This window comes from Mus caroli, unplaced genomic scaffold (genome assembly GCF_978045245.1).
Source record: "Mus caroli unplaced genomic scaffold, Mus_caroli_1 scaffold_11, whole genome shotgun sequence".
In the NCBI taxonomy this organism is placed as follows: Eukaryota; Metazoa; Chordata; class Mammalia; order Rodentia; family Muridae; genus Mus; species Mus caroli.
This window is the reverse complement of record NW_028227266.1, coordinates 52,471,188-52,497,906: the sequence shown is the minus strand read 5'-3', so window position 1 is coordinate 52,497,906 and position 26,719 is coordinate 52,471,188. Positions and strand designations below refer to the sequence as shown.

The 26,719-nt window shown below is 41.7% G+C and overlaps 1 protein-coding gene across 2 annotated transcripts in view; it reads left to right on the top strand.

Moving 5' to 3' along the window:
* The window catches only part of Dmxl2 (Dmx like 2), a 150,888-nt gene that overhangs the window by 60,787 nt on the left and 63,382 nt on the right, over positions 1-26,719 (top strand). For both annotated transcript variants that reach the window (XM_029481293.2, XM_021171445.3), the window contains exons 14-16: positions 19,983-20,072; positions 21,606-21,729; positions 24,758-24,877. In XM_029481293.2, the coding sequence (XP_029337153.1) occupies positions 19,983-20,072; positions 21,606-21,729; positions 24,758-24,877 (334 nt within the window). The remainder of the gene's footprint in view (positions 1-19,982; positions 20,073-21,605; positions 21,730-24,757; positions 24,878-26,719) is intronic.

The window sequence follows — 26,719 nt, the reverse complement described above, 5'->3', positions numbered from 1 at the left end:
ATTTGTGTGTTTCAGTGTGTGTATGACACGTGTGTTCAGGTGTCCACAGATGGTGTTAGATCCTTTGGAGCTGAAGTTACAGACAGTTGTGAACCATCCAGTATGGGTGCTGAGAACCAAATTTGTCTGCTTTTAAGTGTTGAGTTCCCTTTCCATCCCTAGTTTGGGTATCTAAATATTACTTTTAAGGCATCTTTACCTAGTGGTTTATATTAGAAAATTAGAATATTTCTAAGTCTAACTCATTTAAAAATATTCTGTGGCTAGAATATATTATCTATATATTTTATACATAGATAAGGCAGTAGCCCCTCATTCTAGTCATATAGGAGATTAGAAGTCATATATTTTCCTCAGTATTTGGATTTGAACATTGACTTTTCCATTTACTGATAAAGACATATCTCTATAAAGTGCCTATTCTAAAATGTTTCCAATATTTAATACCAAATACTGGGCCGAGGAGATGGCCCAGTGAGTAAAAGCATCAGCCCTGTAATAAGCCCAAGTGCCTGACTTAGATCCCCGGATGCCATGAAAAGCCATATGTGGAGGCTCACATCTGTAACGCTAGCATGTCTATGGTGGGATAGGAGGTCGAGATGGGAGAATCAGCTAGAAGCTTGTTTAGGCAGCACAGCAACAGAAACAAGAGACCTCGCCTCAGAAGCAAAGTAGAAGGAGAGAACTGACTGCCTGCAGCCTGTCCTGACCTCGGCATATGCACTGCAGTGTGCTGCTGGACCCTCCACCGAGGCATCAGTGAGTAGGAAGGGAAGTTGGAGCACCAGCTGCTCTTTCTGAGTCTCTTGTACCACTTGATGTGTAGAGGACACAGAACATAGTGTTTACCTTTAAGAAAATTTTAATTTAATTGAAAAAGAAATTATTAATAGCTAGGTGTGGTGGCACATGCTTGTAATTCTAGCACTTGGACAGTAGAAACTGGAGGATCAGGAAATTTGAGATTATCGTTGGTTATATAATCAGTTCTGAGGCAGACTGAGCCACATGGGACTCTGTCTAAAAACAAAAGAGAAAATATTAGTAAAAGATAAGAGTTTAAGGCAAGAGGAAGTATTCAGGTGCTATTCAATTGATTGCTAAAAATGTGGCACTAGAAGAGTTGTAAAGTAGCAGAGAGATCCAATTAGGATGAGTATAGAAAGTTCTACTGAAGACTGGGTTTGCTGTGTTCTGGACAAATAGGGAAGATTTGGAAAGATGATGCCTTTGTGTTTGCCTGTGTGAAAATAAGTGTGGATATAGGAAAATACACATACAAAACTTGTTCTAAAGATAGTGGGAAAGCATTTTGGGTTCTTGGTGTAGAGAAGGTCTCAGCTGTGCTATATCATACTCTAAATTCATCTGCTTTTTTTTTTTTTCTGATGGTGAGGGCTAAATGAGGTCTGACATGGTTAATATTTGGATGGGACAAAGTCTGCAAACTTAGCATCATAGAGTTGGATAGTGCATTAGAGGTCAGCTACTGTAACTAGCCATTCGATGTTTTAGTGCAGACTACTTTATGCTGTCATCTGTTGTCTGACCATCAGTAAGGGAATTGATTCTGGTACAGATCATGCTGTCTGTGGGTTAATGTTGCTATTAAGTTGAAATTCAATGTATTTTCACAAATTGTCATGGCTAATTAGTTCTACTTAGAGTACGTCTCATTCTTGGCACAGAGAGTGCCACAGATAACCTGGGCTTTCTTTCCCCTTAGGAAAAATTTGTTTCATATCTGACCACAAGTTTTTCTTTCTTTCTCTGTGTGTGTGTGCCATTGTTTGTGTGTACAGAGGCCAGAGGAAGGCATTGGTTGTCATCCTCTGCCACTATTTACCCTCTTTCCTGAGGTAGGATCTTTGACTGAACCTGGAGTTAGGCTGGTGGCCCACAGTCCGGCAGTTCTGCTTCTGTCCTCCCTATTAGTGATGCACTGCTACCACTACACCCAGCATTACACAGGACTGGGGTCCAAACTCAGGCCCCCAGGCTCTGCAGCTGCACTTGTACACACTCACACACTCGAGCATGTCTTCAGCCTAATAGATAGTAATAGATAGTTCGTCTGTCTGTCTCTCCCCCCTTCCTTCCCTCCCTCCGTTCATCAGTCTGTTTGTCCCTTCCTTCCTTACCTTTTTTTTTTTTTTTTTTTTTTTGGAGGCAGGTTTTCTCTGTGTATCCCTGACTGTCCTGGAACTACTCTGTAGGCCAGGCTGGCCTTGAGTTCACAGAGATCCACTTCCTGGCTAACCCTAACAGTTTCTTAATTGTTTTACATTTGACCTTGGCTAACCTGAGCATGTTGGAGTTGTATAGTGCCAGGAATAGAGCTGTGCTACAGCCTCTTAAATCTGTCACTGGTATGTTTGTCACTCCCACACACTCTGCAAGTCACTGACTCACATTTACTTGACCATCAATTAAGTGCCCCAAGGTCTTCTTCTGTGAGTAACTCACATTTATTCCATTGTATACGTGTACAATTGAATTTGGGACTCAAATGTAGACATATTTCCACTATTATAGTAATAGCTCAACCTTTTACTGTCTTTTTGAATCTAGATCTTACATTCAGTGTTTTTGATATTGCTTTGTACTTAATGCTAATTATGTTTGTCAATTAAAGATGCTAAGCAGAAGAGGTTTGAATAGAGTCTAGCAGTATACCTTTAAACTCTTTATAGTTTTCCCACTATGTTCCAACAGTTTCTCTGGAGGAGCCTGTCTACCAAATCTTCTACATAAAACGAAAGAAGTTAAATGTATATGCATGATACTATTTTGAGACAAGGTCTTGCTCTGCAGCCCAGGGAGTTCCTACACTATCACCTCTTATCTTCTGAGTCCTGGGATTGTAGGTGTGGACCACCACACTTTACTTCTCCCACACCATTTGATACAAAACATCAGTTATACAACATAGATAGCAAGTTTCTTAATTTGGCTTCTCTAAGCATGCTATTTCCTTTTTAAAATGTAATGATAACAGGGACTGAACTTAGGACTTTGTTACATGTTAGGCAGACATGCTTCCACTGAGCTATCTCCTAGCCCTTTCTTTTTATTTTGAGATAGTCTCACTAAATTGCTCAGGCATGCCTCGAACCTGTTACTGTCCTTCCTGCCTTGGCCTCCCGTGTGACTGTCCAGGCAGGTCTTGAACAGTTTACTGTCCTGTCTTAGCCTCCTGGTGTTGTGCCAGGGAGCCAATCTGATGCAACTCACAGCAGGGAGTCACAAGCTATTTGGGTCCCCCCAATGCACCACTGTCACTCAGGACGGTTTTGGTGGTGGAGGAGCCCCGAATGTCTATGGGGCAAGGCTTTATAGTAATCAGCAAGCAGGGAATATGTGTGCAAGCATCTAATTAGAAAGATACTGTGGCCTTTAACATAATTGGCTGGTGCTGGGAGTCATATCATAAACTTAATTTCTGTTCTCCTCTGCATTGGTTAGGTAGGGGTTCGGCTTGTGCAGGTTTGTTGGGAGAATAACCTGGAGACATTGGTTTTGTTAGGGGGTATAACCTGGAAATGCGGGTCTTGTTGGGGGTGTAACCTGGAGATTGGGGGGCCATAACCTGGAAACTCTGCTCTGTTGGGGACTAATTAGCCTAGAGACTAGAGCTAGGCTCAGGTTCTGTTGGGGGCCAACTTGGAAACAAATGCTAGATACCAGTCTGTTAGTCTACCTGAGTTCGAACTTAGGTCAGGTTCTCTAAAACGGAGTCTGAATTTAAAAGCTTTGGCATCTCACTGGGTGGCTGGGACTATAGGCCTTTGCCATCAGCAGCTTGCCTTGTTGTGCCAGGCAGCATTTGTGAACCCAAAAGACCACCAAGGAGCTGACTCTGATGCATTAGGAGACATTAGGATCTCTTTATTACAAACTTGAGTTTGGGCTTACTCACTGCTGACCCATAGGACGGTTTGATGAAGCAGCCCCGAACTCTCATCAGGACAAGGTTTTATAAAATGGAAGTAAGGGAGGGGGCAGCAGTCCAGCCTGGCAAGCCTCTAATTGAATATCTATTATAAGCTGACAGGTGGGTGCTCTGAAGCAAGACGTATACAATCATGAACAGTCTGAAAGTACATCTGGAACAATCAGACTAATCTTTGATTGATTGTTGCTAGGAAGTAGCTAGGGAGTAACTCTGGCCAAGGACAAGCCGTGTAGTCCTCCCTGGTACTTGGGTGCAGCTTGGGTGCAGCTGTGGGCCAAGTTTTCAGGCCTTTTCTTTCTCTCTCTTTTCCTTCCTTCCTTCCTTCCTTCCTTCCTTCCTTCCTTCCTTCCTTCCTTCCTTCCTTCCTTCGATGGAGTCTGGTTCCAAGATGGAGTAGGTTTGGCCTCTCAGCATTTGTTTTTGAAAAGTAGCCATTGGTCTAGTTTTACTTTAGTCACTGTGACTCCTCTTGGCTTAGGGGTTTCAGTCCTGCATTATGGCCTGCATTATTTGGCCTTTATGATGAGTTTATTAACTATTGCTGTTTGTTTGTATTGAGAGGGTTTTTAAAAAGGCTTTTGTCCTTATGAATATTTAAGTGCTATAATTATTTCTTTCATAAATGGAGTGTTGCCCAGTTTATGTGTTGCTGGCTATTGAAACTAGAGCTTTGCATACAATAGGCAAGCATTCTCCAGACTGATTCCTCCTGGGTAGTTTTCTTGGTATTTTCAAGGAGCCATGTTTCATTGAACCTTTTGTTTCTCTGTTGTTTTTTTATTTTATTTTATTGATTTGTCTGCTTTTATCTTTATTTCCTAACTTTTGCTTGCTTTAGGATTTTCTTCTTTAAATTTATTCTTCTGTCATATATTTTATCCTGACCTAAGTTTCCTGTCTTCCCTGTTGTCAGTCCCCCTTCCCCCCTGTTCCCTTTCCCCCAGATCCACGTTTCCCCTAATTCTCTTCAAAACAGGGCAGGCCTCCGAGGGACATCACCCAAACATGGCATATCAAGCTTCAGAAAGACTAGGCACCTCCCTCATATTAAGTCTGAATGAGGCAACTCAGCGGGAGGAAAAGTGTAACTTTAATTTTTTCAAACCTTATTTTTAATGATGGTTCTTAAACACTTTAACCTTTCTTGTAGCCCACCCCTAACCAGAGTAGTGGAAAAGAAAGGATAGGGGGTTGGGAGTTGGTGTGGGCAGGGGAATGGACCTGTTTAGAAAGTTTCTTTGGAGTAACTTCCATCTGTGCTGTTTGGAAATCGGCAGTTCACTTCTCAGGTTAGCAGGCAGCAGCAGCTCCATCCACTCGTAAACACTTCATGGCTACACCAGCAGTCCAGTTTGGCAGAGTCAGGTTAGCAACAGTGGTGACATGACCTAGCAGAGACAGGCAGGCCTCAGCCTCAGCATGAGTCAACAGGAGGGACCAACAGGAAAACCAGGAGAAGTTCTCGGCTGTGCCTCTCTCTCGAGTGTTGCTCAGCTAGCTTTACCAGCAAGCTAAACTCTCTCTGTCACTCATGGAGTTCTGTTTATACCCTCCAAATATCACGTGTCCTCCATGTGCCTTGCCTCAGCACATGCATCCAATCAGCCTGAGTCTGCAGAAGTGTCAAGAACCTGCAGTATACCAACAGACGTTTTTTGGTGCCTTTCTCTCTATGGCATCCCGGCAAGTGCATCTCAGCTATGCAATGTAAGGCAGAGCAGTGCATTTGTGTTGTTAGCAAAGAATCCTTCATCTTGTGCCCTTTTATGTGCTTGCTTCAGCAGAACATCCTTTCTGCTGTGTCTGCTTCAGCAGAACATTCCTTTATGAGTCTGCCTTAGCCTTTCACACCTGTGTCCACTTTAATGAAACGTTCCTTCATGTGTGTGCCCCAGCAAAACACCATCCAACTGACTTTCCAAAGAACCCTTAAGTTTCCATTTCAGAAAAGGTTCCCAGAAGCAGATAAAAGAGTCAGAGACAGCCCCCACTCCTACTGTTAGGAGTCCCACAAGAATACCAAGCTACACAACTGTAAGATACATTCAGAAGACCTAGGTCGGTTCAATCTCCGTGAGTCCTTATAAGCCCAGGTTTATTGATTCAGTGGGTTTTCTTGTGGTGTCCTTGATTTCCTTCAATCCTTCCTCCTCCTCTTCCACAGGATTCCCCAAGGTCTGCCTAATGTTTGGCTGTGGGTCTCTGCATCTGCTCCCATAGGTTGCTGGATGAAGCCTCTAATGACAATTATGCTAGGCTCTAGAGTAAGCAGAGTATCATTAGGATTCATTTCATTGCCTCTTTCTTTCTTTACTTTGCTGGATGTATTTGGTTTTATTCTAGGTCTCTGGGGTATCCAGCCTCTGGGCTGTGTCAGACACGGTCCGTAGCTCCCTCTAGTGGCATGGGTCTCAAGCTGGACCAGCCATTGCTTGGACACTCCCACAAATTCTGTGCCACATTACCGCAACACATCTTGTAGCTAGCAGCTTACCTATGTTTTTTATCTTTAGTTTTCAGATTTTGTAGCTGGGTTGGTGTCCCAGTCCCTCCACTGGAAGCTTTGCCTGCTTATGGAAGATGGTCAGTTCAGGCTCTGGATCCCCATTATCTGTAGTTTCCTAGGTCTTACTTGTCCTGGGTTTTCTTTCCTTATGGGAGAAGAGCTTAGATTATTAACTTGAAATTTATTTTCTAAATTAAAATTTGTTTTGAGGTTATTTATTTTTATTTTGTGTGTATGGATGCTTTGTTTGATGTATTTCTTATCCAATCCCCTGGAACTGGAGTTACACACAGCTGGTTAGCTGCCATCTGGGTGCTAGCGATTGAACTGAATCCTCTGGAAGAGTAGTCACTGGTCTTAACCACTGAGCATCTGTCCATTCTCACAAGTTTTTGTTTTGATTCATTTTTATATGTATATGTAGTGTGTGCATGTGGGTTTGTGTACAGGTGTGTGCTCAGGTGTTCACAAAAGCTGCAACTGTGCAGCTCTCTGCATTTTTTTAAAGATTTATTTATTTATTTTATGTATATGAATACACTATAGCTGTCTTCAGACACACCAGGAGAAGACATGAGATCCCATTACGGATGGTTGTGAGCCACCATGTGGATGCTGGGAATTGAACTCAGGACCTCTGGAAGAGCAGTTGGTGCTCTTACTCTTAGCCCCTGAGCCATCTTTCCAGCCCCTCTCTCTGCATTTCTTGCAAGTAGCTGGACATGTCTGAGAGAGGGGGCGATCTCTTCTCTGCTGTGCCCACTAGTCAGAGTCTCCTTTCTGGGTAGTTCTTTACTGCTGCAGTAGAGATGGAAAGGGGCCTTCCAGCGTCTTGCAGGTTTCTGCTGTCTCAGACATGGGAACATTTGTTTATCTCCCGAATCTCAGAAGCTTGAGAAAACTGCTCTCTCGAACTCTCAGATCCTATTTTGAGGGATGCTGCATTGAGTTCTTGTGCATCTTTACGGACTGTAAGTGTTCTATCAAACAGTGAGAGGACATTAACGTATCTTAACTGTAATTGTGAGTTTATGTATTTTTCCTTCCAATTTTTAAAAATTTTATCTCATGTATTAAAAGAAATCTGTTGTTTGTTAGTTTTGGACACATATCTATCTAACCTGATGTCAAGGGTGTCAGAGGTCACGCCTTCTCAGAGTTTTGGGGAGGGTCCTTCCTTGCTTCTCCTGGTTCCTGGTGGCCCAGGGGAGACCTGGCACCAGGAGCTGCTCGAGGAGCCCTTTGAGTCCTAGAATCCAGAGCCGTTGGTGTTTCAGAGTGCCATGATATAAGGGTTCTGGGCTTTGTGTTTATTTCTGTCTGCACTAAGTGTAACATGGTCTGTAACATTCCTGCCATTTGTGCTTATCCTGTCTTCTTTTTTGTTATTTGTATATTCCCCTAGCTACTTCCTCTACTAATCATGAGTAAGAAGGGCAAGAAGTTGGCATATGCTTTCTTATTTCTCAAAATTAGATTTTTCGAAGCTGTTGGGTAAAGTCCAGCTTACCCCTCCCCCACCACCCACCATAACATACATAGAGAAGATTTGAATATTTTTATGTAGATGGAGAGGTAGATCTTGGGGACACTGAAAATGTTGGGTAGGGAAGCCAAGTGATCAGTTTGTGTGATGGTTTATAGCGGGTGTGCACTGGAAATATGATGGGAGTGAGGAGTGTGCTGAGGTGAACTAAATACGCTTAGACAGACACTAGCTGGAGTCCACATAAACCAGGGAAGAGGAACAGACTTAGGAGTTGGTTGAATATGGATATACGAAGACATGATGCTGAGGTTTCTAATGTGTTCATGGTTCTGGTATGGCAAGATACTTGGAAGGTATTTATTATTTAATTTGGAGATATATCAAATGTGGGGTTACTGTAATTTTAGCTTAGATAATTTTTTATAGGTAATTGTAAATAAATTAGCAAGGTCTGGGGGTCATGGTGATGCATGCACGATGATGCAGCACTTGGGAGGCAGAGAGTGGAACTTTGAGAGTTCAAGGGCAGCCTGGTTATTTAGTGAGTTCCAGGAGAGTTAGGGATATATAGAGGGACCCTGTCACAACCCTGCTCCTCCCAAAATAGCAGTGTTCCACATTATATAGCAGTGGGTATTTGGAATTAATTATTGTAAAGACATAACTAAATGTTAATAGATTTGTGCAGACATTGGCAAATGTATATGTGTGTACACTAATTATCAAGAAAAGATTCTATTCAGCCAACTGTTTATAAAGACATTTAAAAATGTTTCATATTTTAATATTAATTTATAATTTTATCTGATTATCAATTATTTTAGTACTTAAAACATAAACTTTTGAATCTCTGCCAGTGATGCTAGATTTATTCATTCATCAAGTATGTAGGGGCACTTCAGGATGACTATGATTAAATAAGCCACAAGTCTGTGATTGGAGATACAATGATTTCATAAGTACTTCTGTTACTAAGAGCAAGACTTTAGAGTAGGAACTGTGTAACATGTAATGTGTTTTCCCTCATTAACTCACTGATTTGTTTATCTACCAATATTTAATTTCCATCAGTGACCACTGTATGTAAGTTGTGACATGGTATAAGAATAACAGTGCACAGTGTTGCAGATGATGAGAGTGTTAAAATGAATAGACATGGGAGGAGGTCCGACCCTCAAGTGTGTGTCTGTGAGGCATATAAATATGTACATCTACCATGTAATAACTGGCAAGGAAGGCTGTCTCAGGGTTTGAAACTAAGCTGACTTTCATGTAGGCAGCTCCTTGAGTTTCTTGATTGAGACCTCATTGAAGAACATTGTATGAAGCTGAAGTGAGTGTGTCTGCAGGCTAAGTTGCAAGCTCTGGTCTGTCTAATGGACACTGTGGACCTGCCCCAGTTCTAAGTGTTTCATAAGCATTTACTCATTGACTCTTCCCAGCAGCCCTAACAGGAAGGTAATACTATCATTCATGCCTCAGAGCTGAGGAGACTGAAGCTAACACTTCAGGAAATGGCTCCATTTTCTCTGCAAACTCCAGATATAATCCGTTCCTGGCCTGGACACACTTTTAGGGGATATCTGCATTTTCTGGTTTCTGGCCACTTTTCTCCATCTTAGAAGTTGGCCAGTCTGTGCTGGGCACCTCTCTTGTCATCTCCTCCCACCTCCCTCATAGAAGGCCTATGGATCACAGTGGCCTGCATGAGTAATCCAGGGTGAGCCCCCTCCATCTCAGCAGTTTGAAGTCTCTCCATGTCATAATGGCTTGGCAAACAGGAGTTATGAGGTGGGCATCCTTGAGAGAAACAGACCTACTACCCTGGTTATCACAGCAGGCTGAGTGCACTGTTAAAATGAGATATGAAAGTTAACTCAAGTACTTTTAGATTATAAAATTCTTAGGTGACAAATATTTGGGGGGGACATCTTACATAGCCAAGTTTGACCTTGAACTGCCTCACCTAGGTGCTGGAAATATAGGCATATATATCATCACACCTTGCTTATGCTAAGCATTTAAGAAGAGTTTGGTTTTGTGAATATAGTTGGTTTATAAAAAGCCACCACATTTTTGGGCTCTTTTTAAAATTTATCAATTCATCTTTTTTTAAATTGAAAATTGATTTCTTTCCTTTTCCTTTTCCTTTTCCTTTTCCTTTTCCTTTTCCTTTTCCTTTTCCTTTTCCTTTTCCTTTTCCTTTTCCTTTTCCTTTTCCTTTTCCTTTTCCTTTTCCTTCCTTCCTTCCTTCCTTCCTTCCTTCCTTCCTTCCTTTTTTGTGAAAATCTTTTCCATTCTGAGGGGCTACCATTTTTTTTCCCTTTTGCCTTACAAAATCTTTTCAGTTTCATGAAGTCCCATTTATTAATTGTTGATCTTATTGACTGCGCTTTTTGTGGACTGTTCAGGAAGTTGTCTCCTGTGCCAGTGCATTCAAGGCTATTCTCCACTTTCTCATCTTTCAGGTTCAGTGTATTTGGCTTTTTGTTGAGGTCTTTGATTTGTTTGGACTGAGTTTTTGTGCAGGTTGAGAGAGATGAATCTATTTACATTATTCTACATACTGATGTCCATTTAGACCAGTACCATTTTGTTAAGATGCCTTCTTTCCTCCATTGTTTATATTTCTGGCTTTTTTTTTTAATTTTTAATATTTTTATTACATATTTTCCTCAATTACATTTCCAATGCTATCCCAAAAGTCCCCCATAGCGCCCCCCACTTCCCTACCCACCCATTCCCATTCTTTTGGCCCTGGCATTCCCCTATATTGGGGCATATAAAGTTTGCAAGTCCAATGGGCCTCTCTTTCCATTGATGGCCGACTAGGTCATCTTTCGATACATATGCAGCTAGAGACAAGAGCTCCGGGGTTCTGGTTAGTACATCATGTTGTTCCAACAATAGGGTTGCAGATCCCTTTAGCTCCTTGGGTACTTTCTCTAGCTTCTCCATTGGGAGCCCTGTGATACATCCAATAGCTGACTGTGAACATCCACTCCTGTGTTTGCTAGGCCCCGGCATCGTCTCACAAGAGACAGCTATATTTGGGTCCTTTCAGCAAAATCTTGCTAGTGTATGCAATGGTGTCAGCGTTTAGAAGCTGATTATGGGATGGATCCCTGGATACGGCAGTCTCTAAATGGTCCATCCTTTCATCACAGCTACGAACTTTGTCTCTGTAACTCCTTCCCTGGGTGTTTTGTTCCCAATTCTAAGAAGGTGCACAGTGTCCACACTTTGGTCTTCATTCTTCTTGAGTTTCATGCGTTTAGCAAATTGTATCTCATATCTTGGGTATCCTAAGTTTTGGGCTAATATCCACTTATCAGTGAATACATATTGTGTGAGTTCTTTTGTGATTGTGTTACTTCACTCAAGATGATGCCCTCCAGGTCCATCCATTTGGCTAGGAATTTCATAAATTCATTCTTTTTAATAGCTGAGTAGTAGTACTCCATTGTGTAAATGTACCATAATTTCTGTATCCATTCCTCTGTTGAGGGACATCTGGGTTCTTTCCAGCTTCTGGCTATTATAAATAGGGCTGCTATGAACATAGTGGAGCATGTGTCCTTTTTACCGGTTGGGACATCTTCTGGATATATGCCCAGGAGAGGTATTGCTGGATCCTCCGGTAGTACTATGTCCAATTTTCTGAGGAACCACCAAACTGATTTCCAGAGTGGTTGTACAAGCTTGCAATCCCACCAACAATGGAGGAGTGTTCCTCTTTCTCCACATCCTCGCCAGCATCTGCTGTCACCTGAATTTCTGATCTTAGCCATTCTGACTGGTGTGAGGTGGAATCTCAGGGTTGTTTTGATTTGCATTTCCCTGATGATTAAGGATGTTGAACATTTTTTCAGGTGCTTCTCTGCCATTCGGTATTCCTCAGGTGAGAATTCTTTGTTCAGTTCTGAGCCCCATTTTTTAATGGGGTTATTTGACTTTCTGGAGTCCACCTTCTTGAGTTCTTTATATATATTGGATATTAGTCCCTTATCTGATTTAGGATAGGTGAAGATCCTTTCCCAATCTGTTGGTGGTTTTTTTGTCTTATTGATGGTGTCTTTAACCTTGCAGAAGCTTTGCAGTTTCATGAGGTCCCACTTGTCAATTCTTGATCTTACAGCACAAGCCATTACTGTTCTATTCAGGAATTTTTCCCCTGTGCCCATATCTTCAAGGCTTTTCCCCACTTTCTCCTCTATAAGTTTCAGTGTCTCTGGTTTTATGTGAAGTTCCTTGATCCACTTAGACTTGACCTTAGTACAAGGAGATAGGAATGGATCGATTCGCATTCTTCTACATGTTAACAACCAGTTGTGCCAGCACCATTTGTTGAAAATGCTGTCTTTCTTCCACTGGATGTTTTTAGCTCCCTTGTCGAAGATCAAGTGACCGTAGGTGTGTGGGTTCATTTCTGGGTCTTCAATTCTATTCCATTGGTCTATTTGTCTGTCACTATACCAGTACCATGCAGTTTTTATCACAATTGCTCTGTAGTAAAGCTTTAGGTCCGGCATGGTGATTCCACCAGAGGTTCTTTTATCCTTGAGAAGAGTTTTTGCTATCCTAGGTTTTTTGTTATTCCAGATGAATTTGCAGATTGCACTTTCTAATTCGTTGAAGAATTGAGTTGGAATTTTGATGGGGATTGCATTGAATCTGTAGATTGCTTTTGGCAAGATAGCCATTTTTACAATGTTGATCCTGCCAATCCATGAGCATGGGAGATCTTTCCATCTTCTGAGATCTTCTATAATTTCTTTCTTCAGAGACTTGAAGTTTTTATTATACAGATCTTTCACTTCCTTAGTTAGAGTCACGCCAAGATATTTTATATTATTTGTGACTATTGAGAAGGGTGTTGTTTCCCTAATTTCTTTCTCAGCCTGTTTATTCTTTGTGTAGAGAAAGGCCATTGATTTGTTTGAGTTAATTTTATATCCAGCTACTTCACCGAAGCTGTTTATCAGGCTTAGGAGTTCTCTGGTGGAATTTTTAGGGTCACTTATATATACTATCATACCATCTGCAAAAAGTGATATTTTGACTTCATCTTTTCCAATTTGTATCCCTTTGATCTCCTTTTGTTGTCGAATTGCTCTGGCTAGGACTTCAAGTACAATGTTGAATAGGTATGGAGAAAGTGGACAGCCTTGTCTAGTCCCTGATTTTAGAGGGATTGCTTCAAGCTTCTCACCGTTTACTTTGATGTTGGCTACTGGTTTGCTGTAGATTGCTTTTATCATGTTTAGGTATGGGCCTTGAATTCCTGATCTTTCCAAGACTTTTATCATGAATGGGTGTTGGATCTTGTCAAATGCTTTTTCCGCATCTAACGAGATGACCATGTGGTTTTTGTCTTTGAGTTTGTTTATATACTGGATTACGTTGATGGATTTCCGTATATTGAACCATCCCTGCATCCCTGGGATGAAACCTACTTGGTCAGGATGGATGATTGTTTTGATGTGTTCTTGGATTCGGTTAGCAAGAACTTTATTGAGGATTTTTGCATCAATATTCATAAGGGATATTGGTCTGAAGTTTTCTATCTTTGTTGGGTCTTTTTGTGGTTTAGGTATCAGAGTAATTGTGGCTTCATAGAATGAGTTGAGTAGAGTACCTTCTGTTTCTATTTTGTGGAATAGTTTGTGAAGAACTGGGATTAGATCTTCTTTGAAGGTCTGATAGAACTCTGCACTAAACCCATCTGGTCCTGGGCTTTTTTGAGTTGGGAGACTATTAATGACTGCTTCTATTTCTTTGGGGGATATAGGGCTGTTTAGATCATTAACCTGATCTTGATTCAACTTTGGTACCTGGTATCTGTCTAGGAACTTCTCCATTTCATCCAGGTTCTCCAGTTTTGTTGAGTATAGCCTTTGGTAGAAGGATCTGATGGTGTTTTGGATGTCTTCAGGATCTGTTGTTATGTCTCCTTTTTCATTTCTGATTTTGTTAATTAGGATGCTTTCCCTGTGCCCTCTAGTGAGTCTGGCTAAGGGTTTATCTATCTTGTTGATTTTCTCAAAGAACCAGCTCCTTGATTGGTTGATTCTTTGAATAGTTCTTCTTGTTTCCACTTGGTTGATTTCGCCCCTGAGTTTGATTATTTCCTGCCGTCTACTCCTCTTGGGTGAATTTGCTTCCTTTTGTTCTAGTGCTTTTAGGTATGATGTCAAGCTGCTAATGTGTGCTCTCTCTAGTTTCTGGCTTCTTGATTAACAAAAAAATCAGGTGTGTGGATTTCTGTGTGAGTCTTCCATTCAGTTCCATTGATCAACCTGTTTATTTTATTTACTCACTTTACTTATTCACTTTATATTCCACTCATTGCCCGCTTCCATAATCCTTCCTGCATTCCCCTTCCCTTTCTCTTCTGAGTGGGTGGGAGCCTCCTCAGTACCCCCTCACCCAGGCACATCAAGTCTTTGCAGGGTTGGGTGCATCCTCTCCCACTGAAGCCAGGCAAGGCAGCCCAGCTAGAACATGTACCACAGGCAACAGCTTTAGGGATAGACCCTGGGCCCGTTGTTCAGGACCCACATGAAGACCAGGCTGCACATTTACATATGTGTGGTGAGGCCTAGATCTAACCCATGTATGTTCAAAGAGATGTTCAGTATCCTTAGCCATGAGGGAAATGCAGGTTAAAACGACTGTGAGATTCCATCTTCGCTGTCAGAATGGCTAAGATAAAAACCCTAGTGACAACTCCTGCTGGGATGCTGTGGAGCAAGGGGAACATTTCACTGTGGTGAGGGTGCAAACCTGCACAGCCACTCTGGTAGTCAACATGGAGTTTCTCACAGTCGACCTCCCTCAAGATCCAGCTGTACCACCCCTGGGTATATACTCCAGGGATGCTCTATCCTACCACAAGGATACTTGCTCAACTGTGTTCATAACACCTTTATTCCTAATAGCCAGAAACTGGAAACAACCCAGATGCCCATTAACTGAAGAATGGATAAAAAAATATGGTGCATTTACATAATGGAGTATTACTCAGCTGTTAAAAACAATGACATCATGAAATTTGCAGGCAAATGGATAGAACTAGAAAATATCATCCTGAGTGAGGTAACCCAGACTCAGAAAGATAAACATGGTGTGTACTAACATATGAATGATATTAGCTGTAATATAAGGAAAACCATGCTAAAATTCACAGACTCAGAGAAGCTAAGTAACAAGGAGGGTTTAAAAAAGGACAAAGATCTCCCTGGGAAGGGGAAATAAAATAGATTTCTCTGGTGGACAGGAGGCAGGTGGGGTTAGGAACAAGGAGGGATCTGGTGGGGGGTAGGGGAAGAGGAAGAAAATACTGGGAGAAGCAACTGGAATTGTGGGGACATTTCAGGTAAGATAGAAACCTAGTTCAAGAGTAACCCTAGCAAAAAGTCCTCGTAATGAGGGACATGGAGCCTGAACTGGCCATTTTCTGCAGCCAGGCACGGCCTCAAGTGGAGGGGTTGAGACATCAACCTAGCCACAAAACTTTCCGCCTATAGTTTGACTTGCTTGCAGAGTATTCTGGGAGTAGAGCCTAGCATATTCATCCATCAGAGAGAACAGAGAGACTATCCAGCAACTGATGGGAACCGATGCCAGCCAAGCATTAGTGTAGCTCTGGGAGTCCTGCAGAGGAGAGGGAGGAAGGCTAGGAGGAACCACAGGGATCAGCGACACCATAAGAACATGGCCACAGAATCAACTGACTGCAAAGATCAGGGAGCCCAGAGGGGTCTGACCTAGGTCCTCTGCATATATGTTATGGCTGAGTTGCTTGATTTTCTTGTGGGATTTCTTTTTATTTCTAAATGAATATTTTATTTATTTGCAGTTCAAATGTTATCCTCTTTCCCAATCCCCCCACCCCCTGCCCTAGAAACCTCCTATCCTATCCCCCCTCCTCCTGCTTCTATGAGGGTGTACCCCCACCTACCCACCCACTCTGCCTCCCTGCCCTCACATTCCCCTCCACTGGGGCATCAAGTCATCACAGGACCAAGGGCCTCTTCTCCCATTGATGTTTGATAAGGCCATCCTCTGCTACATATACTGCTGGAGCCATGGGTCCCTCCTTGTGTACTCCTTGGTTGGTAGTTTAGATCCTGGGAGCTTTGGTTGGTTGGTATTGTTGTTATTCCTATGGAGTTGTCAACCCCTTCAGTTTCTTCAGTCCTTTCTCTGACTTTTCCATTGAGGACCCCGTGATCAGTTCAATGGTTGGCTGTGAGCATCTGCCTAAAAGTGTTAGCAAGGGTTTGGGGCTGTCTCTGACTCTTTTGCCTGCTTTTGAGACCCTTCTACTAGGTTGTCTCGTGCCACGTTTGGTTGATGTTCCAGGGAGGAGGCCTGCTCTTTTCTGAGGGGGAGTGGATCTGGGGGCCAGGGTAGGTGTCGGGGAGAGACTGGGTGGAGGGGAAGGAGGGGAAATTGTAGTTGAAGTGACAGGATGAAACAAATGGGGGGAAAAGCACAAGAAACACCTCTAGATGCAGGTACACACACATCCACACACAGAAATCTCGTAAAAATAAACCTGGAAACACCATCTGTACTCTTGTGCATACTCTGTAGCTGTGGATCTCTTATTTGTTCTCATCTACTGCAAGAGGAAGCTTCTTCAATAATGGACGAGCAAGATACAGATCTTCCAGTATAGTAGAGTATCATTAGGAGTCATTTTATTGCTGTGCTCCTTTAGCAGAGCAGTAGTATTTAGTTTTCTTGTAGGATCCTGGGCTATCATAGTCTCAGGTTCTTGGTCACCCGAGCAGTGTTGGGTAGGCTCCATCTCATGGAGTAAGCATTAGATGCAGTCAGATATTGGTTGGTCCCACAAGCTTGGTGCCAATGTTGAAGCAGTGTCTCCTGCATGCAGATTACCATTGTAGATGGAATACTTTGTAGCTGGGTTGGTGTTTATTTCTCCTTTGGTGGGGTACAGGGTGCTTTCCAGTACCATGGACACTAGTCGGTAGGGATGAAGGCTCTGGGTAGCTACCAGCCTGACTTCTCCACAGTCAGTGACTTGTGTTACTTTCATCAATAGGGACTTAGCATCAGCCTGTGGAGAACAACTGTAGACCTCATCGCAATTCATTAGGAGTAAGAGTAAATGGAATACAGTGTTGGAAATCACCTTGTGTTTGGATTTTCTGAAACTGATTCACTATTTTTTTAGTATCATTGTTCTCATTTTTTCCTTTTAAAACAGGTTTATTCATTTTTATTTTATGTGAATGTGTGTTTTGCTTCCATGTATATATGCATGTGCCTGGTATCCCTGAAGACTAGGAGAGAGTGTAGGATCATCTGGAACTGGAATTACAGACAGTTGTGAGCATCCGTGTGGATGTTGGAAACTGAACCCAGATCCTCTGCAAGAGCAGCACTGTCATTTGACAAAGGAAGATTTGTGTCTGATCAATAGCTATGACTGTTTACTGATTACAAGCAGATAAGATGATTTTGAAAACATTATGAGCAAGTGTTTTTTGTTTTGTTTTGTTTTGTTTTTTTGAGAGAGGGTTTCTCTGTGTAGCCCTGGCTGTCCTGGAACTCACTCTGTGGACCAGGCTGGCCTCGAACTCAGAAATCTGCCTGCCTCTGCCTCTCGCGTGCTGGGATTAAAGGTGTGCGCCACCATGTCCGGCTTGAACAAATGTGTTTCCATCCATTAAAGCCAGGAAATAAAACTAGCATTATTCTTACCTTGGGTGTATGTAAACCTAATCTTTTTATAATATGTTTTAACTAATTTTCTTAAAAAACAGGATTGCATTTATATAGTTTTTATTTTGCTTTCAGGATAATTAAGACATTGGATCCTGTATTTAAAAATTTACATTTTGTTTATTTTAGATTTTTTTGCATGAATTTTTATTTTTAAGAGATACCACATTAAAATTTATATCATTTATCTTTTTTTTATGCTTTTGAAGTTCTGTGCTTCACCCATATCAACCTAGTTTTGGTGTTAGCCTGCACTATAATATAAGCTTGCTAGTTGCAATTGAAGTTGTTTCTACTGCTGAATGAATTCCTTGGTTGTAGGTTGAGTAGGATTCCTTATTTGCAAGTCCCTCAGTTATAGAGTTGATAGAGAGTTGTAAGGAAGGAAGACAAACCCTTAGCCGGAATTTGTATTTGTTCTTGTGAGAGTCTTGGTTATATGTAGAAGATAACTGAGGAACTTATAGAATCACTCATCAGATTTTCCCCTAGACCAGCAGATCAATCAGTCTCTGTGCATGGGACCTAAGCATCAGTGATTAAGGAAGAATCAATGTACAGCCAAGACTGAGAATTATCAACCACAGAAGGAACACACGCACAGACACGTGCGCACACGCACACGCACACGCACACGCACACACACACACACACACACACACACACACACACACGCACACGCGCATGCGCCCTTGAAAGTAACCCAGAGCCTTCTGCTCATTTGGTAATCACCCTACTATTGAGATACACCTCAGCCTTTGACTGGAACTCACTGTGTAGCCCAGGTTGCTCTTGAACTCCTAATCCTCCTACCTTAGCATTCTGAGTGCTGGAATTAGAGGCTTACTTCACTGTGACCCGTGTCTTAGGGTTCCAGTTGCTGTGGCCAAAAGCACCTTGGGAAGGCAAGCGTTCATTTCCTGTAACAGCTCTTAGGTCATATTTCATGACTGAGTGAAAGCGGGACAGGAACTGGAGACAGGACCCTGGAGGCAGTAAGTGTAGTACAGCTATGGAGTAATGCTGCTTACTGGCTTGTTCCTGATGGCTTGCTCAGCCAGCTTTCATGTATAATCCAGGACCACCTGCTGGGGGGGCACTGCCCCAATAGGTCTAGGCCCTCTTCACATCTATCACTAATCAAGAACATATTCTACAGATTTGTCTAAAGGCCAATCTGATGGAGTCCTTCTCTCAACTGAGGTCCTCTTTCCAAATGACTGTAGCTTGTGTCAAATTGACAAAAATGTAACCAGGACACCCAGCTTATAGCAGCAGCTCTTCTTAGACTTTTATCTACAAATGAATCTGGAGATAGTTGTTAAAGTGTTGATGCACGGTACTATCTTCTTGCTATTGGTCTGTTGATGTACTTCAAGGAGCAGTCTTTTTTTGTGTGTGTGCTAGAGAAATCTTGGCATTTAGGCTCACAGGTTATAGGTCACAGCTGAGCCCAGGCCTCAATGGATAAAACTAGCAGGACATCAAAACTACTTGTTGATGTTTGAGCCAACACTTTAAACCCTGACTCTGGAGTGAATGTACTCAAATCAATAAATCCAGCCCCACTTAATCACCCATTTTATCTCTCATGACTTACCCAGAGTCTATCCCAGGACATGCTTTACTGATACAGATCGAAAGGTCCCACACATCCAGTATGGATGCTCTTTCCTCTTAGAGTTGATCTTTAGAGCCAAGCTTGGATCTAAACTTTGTTACAGGGGGGTTGTGGGGGCAGGGAAGACACTGCAGGTGAGTGCTGAGACATTCAGTTATTGAAAGGTTTTTATTTAAGAGATATGGCTTCTTGGTGAGGGTTATGGGGAGAGACTCCCCAAATGAAGTTTGGGGAGGTTTAAGAGATCTAGAAGTTAGCGTCCTGTTTTAATTCAAATATTGTTATGCCAAGAGACAGACTCGCCTGTCAGTCAAGATCTCTATATATCATTTGGAGAATTGTACTTTCCGATGGCTCTAACCATCCATATGCCACACACGCCGGCATTGAGTTAGGTCCTTATCCACGTTTATCTTGGTGAAGACATTGAAATAGCTAAGTACTTTGAAGTTATAGTATTTATGTTAATATTGTCAGTTTTTCTAAGTTTGTAACTTTAGAAACAGAAATGAGAATGGAAATTTGATGTATTTCTTTGAATATACTAATTGCTATTGTCAGTTAGTGATTATATGTCTATGATGCTATCATATTGACAGTAGAGTGGTAATTTTGTTTTTCATTGACATTTCGCATTTGTTGTTTACAGAAACTGATCGGAGAAGTGTTTAACATTGTGAGCCAACAGTCCACTGCTCGACCAGGCTGCATTATTGAGCTTGATGCCATAACTGACCAAGTAAAAACTTGCTTTTCAATTGGTGATGTTATATGTTGTATTTGATTCTCTTCATTCCAGAATGTTTTCTATGTACATTTTCTAGTTTTAGTGTAATTATCATTTGATAAAACATCCAGTGAATAGTGATTCCCAAAGTGTGTGTGTGTGTGTGTGTGTGTGTGGTTGGTAGTTTACTAAAGACTTAGGAGTTACTGCCCTCCCACTGACTTGTATCTGTGTCATTATTCCTTCTTTAAAGGATGTTTGAAACTGTAGCCTCTGTGTCTGTGTGCTGACTGTAAATGAGATACAGTGCACCTGTGCACAGACTCCAGTTGTGTTGTTTTCTCCTTCCATGTTAGCTTTGATTTCCGCTCAGTCGGGTGTATACAGCAGTGCTTGCTTGGGCATCAGATGGGGTATTTTTGTGAGGTCCTTTAAAATGCAGATGAATGCAGTCTCAGCATATACTCTGACTTTGTATTCAGAGTCCTTTGTGTAGGCAGGCTTCCTCTCTTCCTCCTGCGTGGGAGAAGAGGAAAGCCCTTCTCCCCAAGAACTGGTAAAGTCCAGTTATCTCTGTACTAATTACTTCTTTAAGGTGAGAGAAAGCAGCCATTTAAACAAAAAACATTACTTTGAGGAAGTAACCATATGTTTAAAACAAAGCAAAATGAAGAATAAGAAAAGTGTAGAGTTATTCATCATCTTCTATGGTGCTTGCATTCTTAAGGGATATAAAGATATTTCTGCTTATATGGAGAAATTACCACATCAGCTTTTGGTAGCAGAAATGGGACTGCCAGACTCAAGTTACTAATGATACCTCCAAGGAAATCATAATTTGTCTGTCCTCAAGTTGCATTAATGTGCTTTAAATCCAGCTAGGTACTTCCATTTTTCTATTCCAGACAGATCCGAAGAGTGGATTCCCATGTTGGTGGGTGTCTTCACCATGCATATTGGTGTGGTCCACTTTTCACCATTACATTTCTATCAGATTTGTTTCCCATCTCTTCTGCTTTTCAGTAGCACAAGGGTGGTAAAGTTCAACCACGGATAAATGATGGGTTTATAAATCTGAAGAATTTAAAACTCAGTATAAGTGTGTTCCCAGTCTGTTTTCTGATCTCTTTCCCTGTCTCTCTCTTCCCTCTTTATTTTCTCTTCCCTCTATCAGTATTTCTGTCAGTTCCCTCCTCCCTGGCTGAATCCCCTTTTTCTCCCTATCTCCTTCCCTGATGTTCTTTTGTTTTGTTTGAGGTAGTAGCTGTGTGGCCATGACTGTGTTCTCTGAGTTCTCTGCTCACAAAGGCTTTCTTTAGTTGGTCTTTTTCCAATGACCTTGTTTTATAAAGAGAGTTTATATTCTTCTACCTGGACAGACAAAACATGTTCCAAACTTTGATAGTTTTTATGGCTTAATGTAATGTTATAGCCTCTTTTATTTCATTCCATGTAAGGAGATTAATTTCCCTGAATTTTTAAGATTATACTCTGTTCATTCAGTGCTCAGCTAATCAAAGCTGCTTTCACTTATCTCATTTATAGTGTGGATCAAATACACAGCTACTGCACGTGTTTCAAGAAGACTTCATTATTGGATATAAGCCACACAAAGAAGATATGGAGAAAAAGGAAAAGGAAACAGAAATATTTTTCCAACCATCACAAGGTATGGTTTTTGAGGGAGGCAGGGAATGTTTGTTAGCTGATGAAGTGTACTGATTTACTCTCAATCCAGACAGTAAACTCCCATCTGGAAGAACAGACAGTGAGCTTGCTTAATCATTAGAGCCTTCTAAGCTTTCATCACGTGTGGGTGTTCCAAGGTGGCCGGTCACTCTGCAGCTCTGGGTAGTTAGTGAGCTGTCAGAGCTGCTTGCTAGTGCTGGAGAGATGACACAGTGGGCGGCTAAGAGCACCTGCTTCTCTCCAGAGGGCCCATGCTTAGGTGTCGGGAAAGAACATAGGTTTTCCATAAGATCTTTCAAAACAAAGAGTCAAATGTTTGGTTTCAACTTCAGAATTTACCACCAAGTATTTCCTTTAGAAATTATGATTTTTTTATTAATAGAAGTCATGCAGAATTATAGTGAAAAGCCATGTCTAAGAATTTATTCTCTATAATGAGTACCACTTTAGTTTGCAAAGGGTTTCCAAATACTTATTCCCCTTTGATGTATTTCTTATGCCTCTGTCAGGTTAACCCATTTTTTTTTCTTAATGCTTCTTGAAGCTTTTTTCTTCTGTGTGTAAAGTTTCTCTTTAGTTTCCCTCCCGATTTTATAACTTTTCTTTTTTTAAAAATATATTTTATTCACTTTACATCCCAATCACTGCCCTATCCCTACCCCTACCCCTCACAGTCCTTTCCCCCTCCCCTTTTGTGAGAGGATAGAGGCCCTGATCTGGGTGTCCCCTCACCTTGGCACATCAAGTCTCTGCAGGGCTAGGCACATCCTTTTCCACTGAGGCCAGAAAAGTCAGCCCAGCTAGAACATATCTCATGTATAGGCAACATCTTTAAGGATAGATAGCCCCTGCTCCAGTTGTTAGGGGTCCACATGAAGATCAAGCCGCTCATTTGCTATGTTTAGGGGACCTAGGTCCAGCCCATGTATGCTTTTTGGTTGGTGGTTCAGTCTCTGAAAGCCCTAAGGGTCCAGGTTAGTTGACTCTGTTGGTCTTCTTGTGGAGTTCCTTTCCCCTCCAAGGCCCTCAATCCTTCCACAAACTCTTCCATAAGAATCCCCAAGCTCCGTCCAATGTTTGGCTGTGGGTCTCTGCATCTGTTTCCATCAGTGGCTGGGTAGAGCCTCTCAGAGGATAGCCATGCTAGGCTCCTCTCTGCAAGCACATCATAGCATCAGTAATAGTATTGCGGATTGGTGCTTGCTCATGGGATGGGTCTCAAGTTGGCCAATTATTGGGTGGTCATTCCCTCAGTCTGTGCTCCATCTGCCATCCCTGCATTTCTTGTAGACAGGATACATTTGGGGTCCAAAGTTTTGTGGGTGGTTTGGTTTCTCTATCGCTCCAATGTGTAGATGTACCACATTTTCAGTATCCATGTTGAGGGACATCTGGGTTGTTTCCAGTTTCTGGCTATTGTGAATAAAGTTGTGAACATATAGTCCCTGTGGTATAGTGGGGCATCTTTTGGGTATATGCCTGGGAGTGGTATAGCTGGGCCTTGAGATAGAACTATTCCCAGTTTTCTGAGAAACTGCCAAAGTGATTTCCAAAGTGGGTTATACCAGTTAGAACTAGCAGTGAAGGAGTGTTCACCTTGCTCCACATCCTTGCTTGAACACTTCTTGGCCATTTGAGATTCTTCTGCCAAGAATTCCCTGTTTAGTTCTGTACCTGTCTTCTCTATCCCCTAACACATAGGAGAGAAAAAAAGAATAGAAAGGAAATGAAAGAGATCCTGAGTAAAGTCAGGGTCAGAAAGGGGGAGATGTTATCACTAGATCACTTCCTGTGATTAGGGTCGCTGAGTATCTTGGGAAAAGTTTGATATCTAATTTTTTCTTTTTCTTGTTTCTTCTTTGTGCACAACTACTTAACAAAGTACAACCAACACTAAACACCAACCAACCAACAACCCAACAACAACAACAACAACAACTCAACAACAAAACCCCACCCTGCCTCTGGGGCCCGAGCATTTATACATGGTCCCCAGAATTCAGTGTTACACAGTCAGAGAAACTATCTGCAGCTGGCAAAACCATGCCCTTGCTAGAACATGAGGGAAATCATAGTCAGCTGATGAGGTCAGTCCAAAGCAACCCCATATTCCCATACCTGGGATTAAAACGAAAACATATTTCTGTAATATTTCTTTGTTTTTCAAAGTAACCAAAACTCCACAATTGTCATTACATGGCTGTTCTTGGAACACAGCTGTTCTTGTCTTAGCCAGGGCTTCTGTCACTGCATGGAACACAACTGTCTTAGCCAGGGCTTCTGTTACTGAGATGAAACCCATGACCATTATTATTATTATTACCTTGCTAATTTATTATTATTATTATTATTTTATGTGTGAAGCATGGTGTGAGTGTGTAGGTATGCATGTGAAGGAGGACAGTATTATGGGGTGAGCTCCTTCCTCCCACCTTTTCATGGGCTTGTTCTGGGAACTGAACTCAGGAAGCCAGGCTTGAAGCTCCTTTACACATTGAGCCAGCTCACTGCCCTCGTTGTGTACATTGGACAGAGCACAGTTAGTTTTAATAGCTTTGTACTTTTTTGACACAAAAAATATGTTAAAAATAATCCTTAAAATGAACTCTTACTATATTAGTCTGTGTTTTGATGTATCGCAGTAGTCCAGTACCATAGAAGAGTTTGGCTTATGATTTCTGGTCCAAGGTTGAAAGGCGGTATTTATCTGATGATAGATGAGTTCTAGAGGCAGCTCAGAATGTCACATGGAAAGAGAGAGGGACAGACCTCCGCCTTCTCCCTTTTAGAGAGCTACCAGTATGTAACTGTTGTGAGTCCACCATGATTCCCTTATCTAACCCTACCACCTTTCAAGGATTATGTTTCTACCTTCTTAATACCTTAATACAGTGGGAATTAAGTCAGTAAGAATTTTAGAAAGGACAAATCTGTTTTTTACCATTATAAATCCTTTTCTCATTAATAGTTAATAATAATTTAATTATTCTTTTCCCTTTGAACAATAGGATATCGACCACCACCATTTTCAGAAAAATTCTTTTTAGTAGTCATTGAGAAGGATGGAAATAATAACTCTATTCTCCATATGTGGCACCTTCATCTTAAGTCTGTACAAGCGTGCTTAGGTAAGAAATTATATTGCTATTTTATACAGAGATGATGTAAAATAAAGACATTTTAATAGAAAATGCTTTAGATTGGTTGATTCTTTTTTTAAATTATTGGAAAAATTTTTTATTTACATTTCAAATGTTATCCCCTTTCCTAGTCCCCCACCCACCCAAAACCCCCCTATATTCCATATCCCCTCCCCCTGCTTCTATGAAGGTGTTCCCCGACCCACCCACCCACCCACTCTTGTCTCCTTGCCCTAGAATTCCTCTACACTGGGGCATCCATCGAGCCTTCACAGGACCAAGGACCTCTCCTCCCATTGATGCCTGACAAGGCAAATCCTCTGCTTCATATGCGGCTGGAGCCATGGGTCCCTCCATGTGTACTCCTTGGTTGGTGGCTTAGTCCCTGGGGACTCTGGGGGGTCTAGTTGGTTGATATTGTTGTTCTTCCTATGGGGCTGCAAACCCCTTCAGCTCCTTCAGTCCTTTTTCTTAACTCTTTCATTGGTGACCTTGTGCTCAGTCCAATTGTTGGCTGTGAGCATCCACCTCTGTATTTGTCAGGCTCTGGCAGCACCTCTCATAAGACAGCTATATCAGGCTCCTTTCAGCAAGCATTTCTTGGCATCCACAACAGTGTCTGGGTTTGGTGACTGTATACGGGGTGGATCCCCAGGTAAGGCAGTCTCTGGATGGCTTTTCCTTCAGTCTTTGCTCTACACTTTGTCTCCATATTTGCCTCTGTGAGTATTTTGTTCCCCTTTCTAAGAAGGACTGAAGCACCCATACTTTGTTCTTCCTTCTTCTTGAGCTTTATGTGGCCTGTGAATTGTATCTTGGGTATTCTGAGTTTTGGGGCTAATATCCACTTATCAGTGACTGCATACTGTGTGTTCATTTGGGGTTGGGTTACCTCACTCAGGATGATATTTTCTAGTTCTATCCATTTGCCTAAGAATTTCATGAATTCATTGTTTTTAATAGCTGTATAGTACTCCATTGTATAAATGCACCACATTTTTTGTATCCATTCTTCTGTTGAAGGACATCTGGGTTCTTTCCAGCTTCTGGCTATTATAAATAAGGCTGCTATGAACATAGTGGAGCATGTGTCCCTGTTATATGATGGAGAATCTTTTGGGTATATGCCTAGGAGCAGTATAGCTGGGTCCTCAGGTAATACTATGCCCATTTTTCTGATGAACTGCCAGACTGATTTCCAGAGTGGTACCAGTTTGCAATGGAGTTTGCAGTTTCCCACCAGCAATGGAGGAGTGTTCCTCTTTCTCCACATCCTTGCCAGCATCTGCTGTCACCTGAATCTTTGATCTTTGCCATTCTGACTGGTGTGAGGTGGAATCTCAGGGTTGTTTTGATTTGCATTTCCCTGATGATTAAGGATATTGAACATTTCTTTAGGTGATTCTTAGCCGTTTGGTATTCCTTAGTTGAGAATTCTTTGTTTAGTTCTGTATTCCATTTTTAATAGGGTTATTTGATTCTCTGGAGTCTAACTTCTTGAGTTCTTTGTATATATTTGATATTAGCCCTCTATTGGATGTAGGATTGGTAAAGATCTTTTCCCAATCTGTTGGTTGTCATTTTGTCCTATTGACAGTGTCCTTTGTCTTACAGAAGCTTTGCAATTTTATGAGGTCCCATTTGTCAATTCTTGATCTTAGAGCATAAGCCATTGGTGTTCTGTTCAGGAAAATTTCCCTTGTACCCATGTGTTTGAGGCTCTTCTCTACTTTTTCCTCTTTAAGTTTCAGTGTATCTGGTTTTATGTGGAGGTTTTTGATCCACCTGTACTTGAGCTTTGTACAAGGAGATAAGAATGGGTTGACTTGC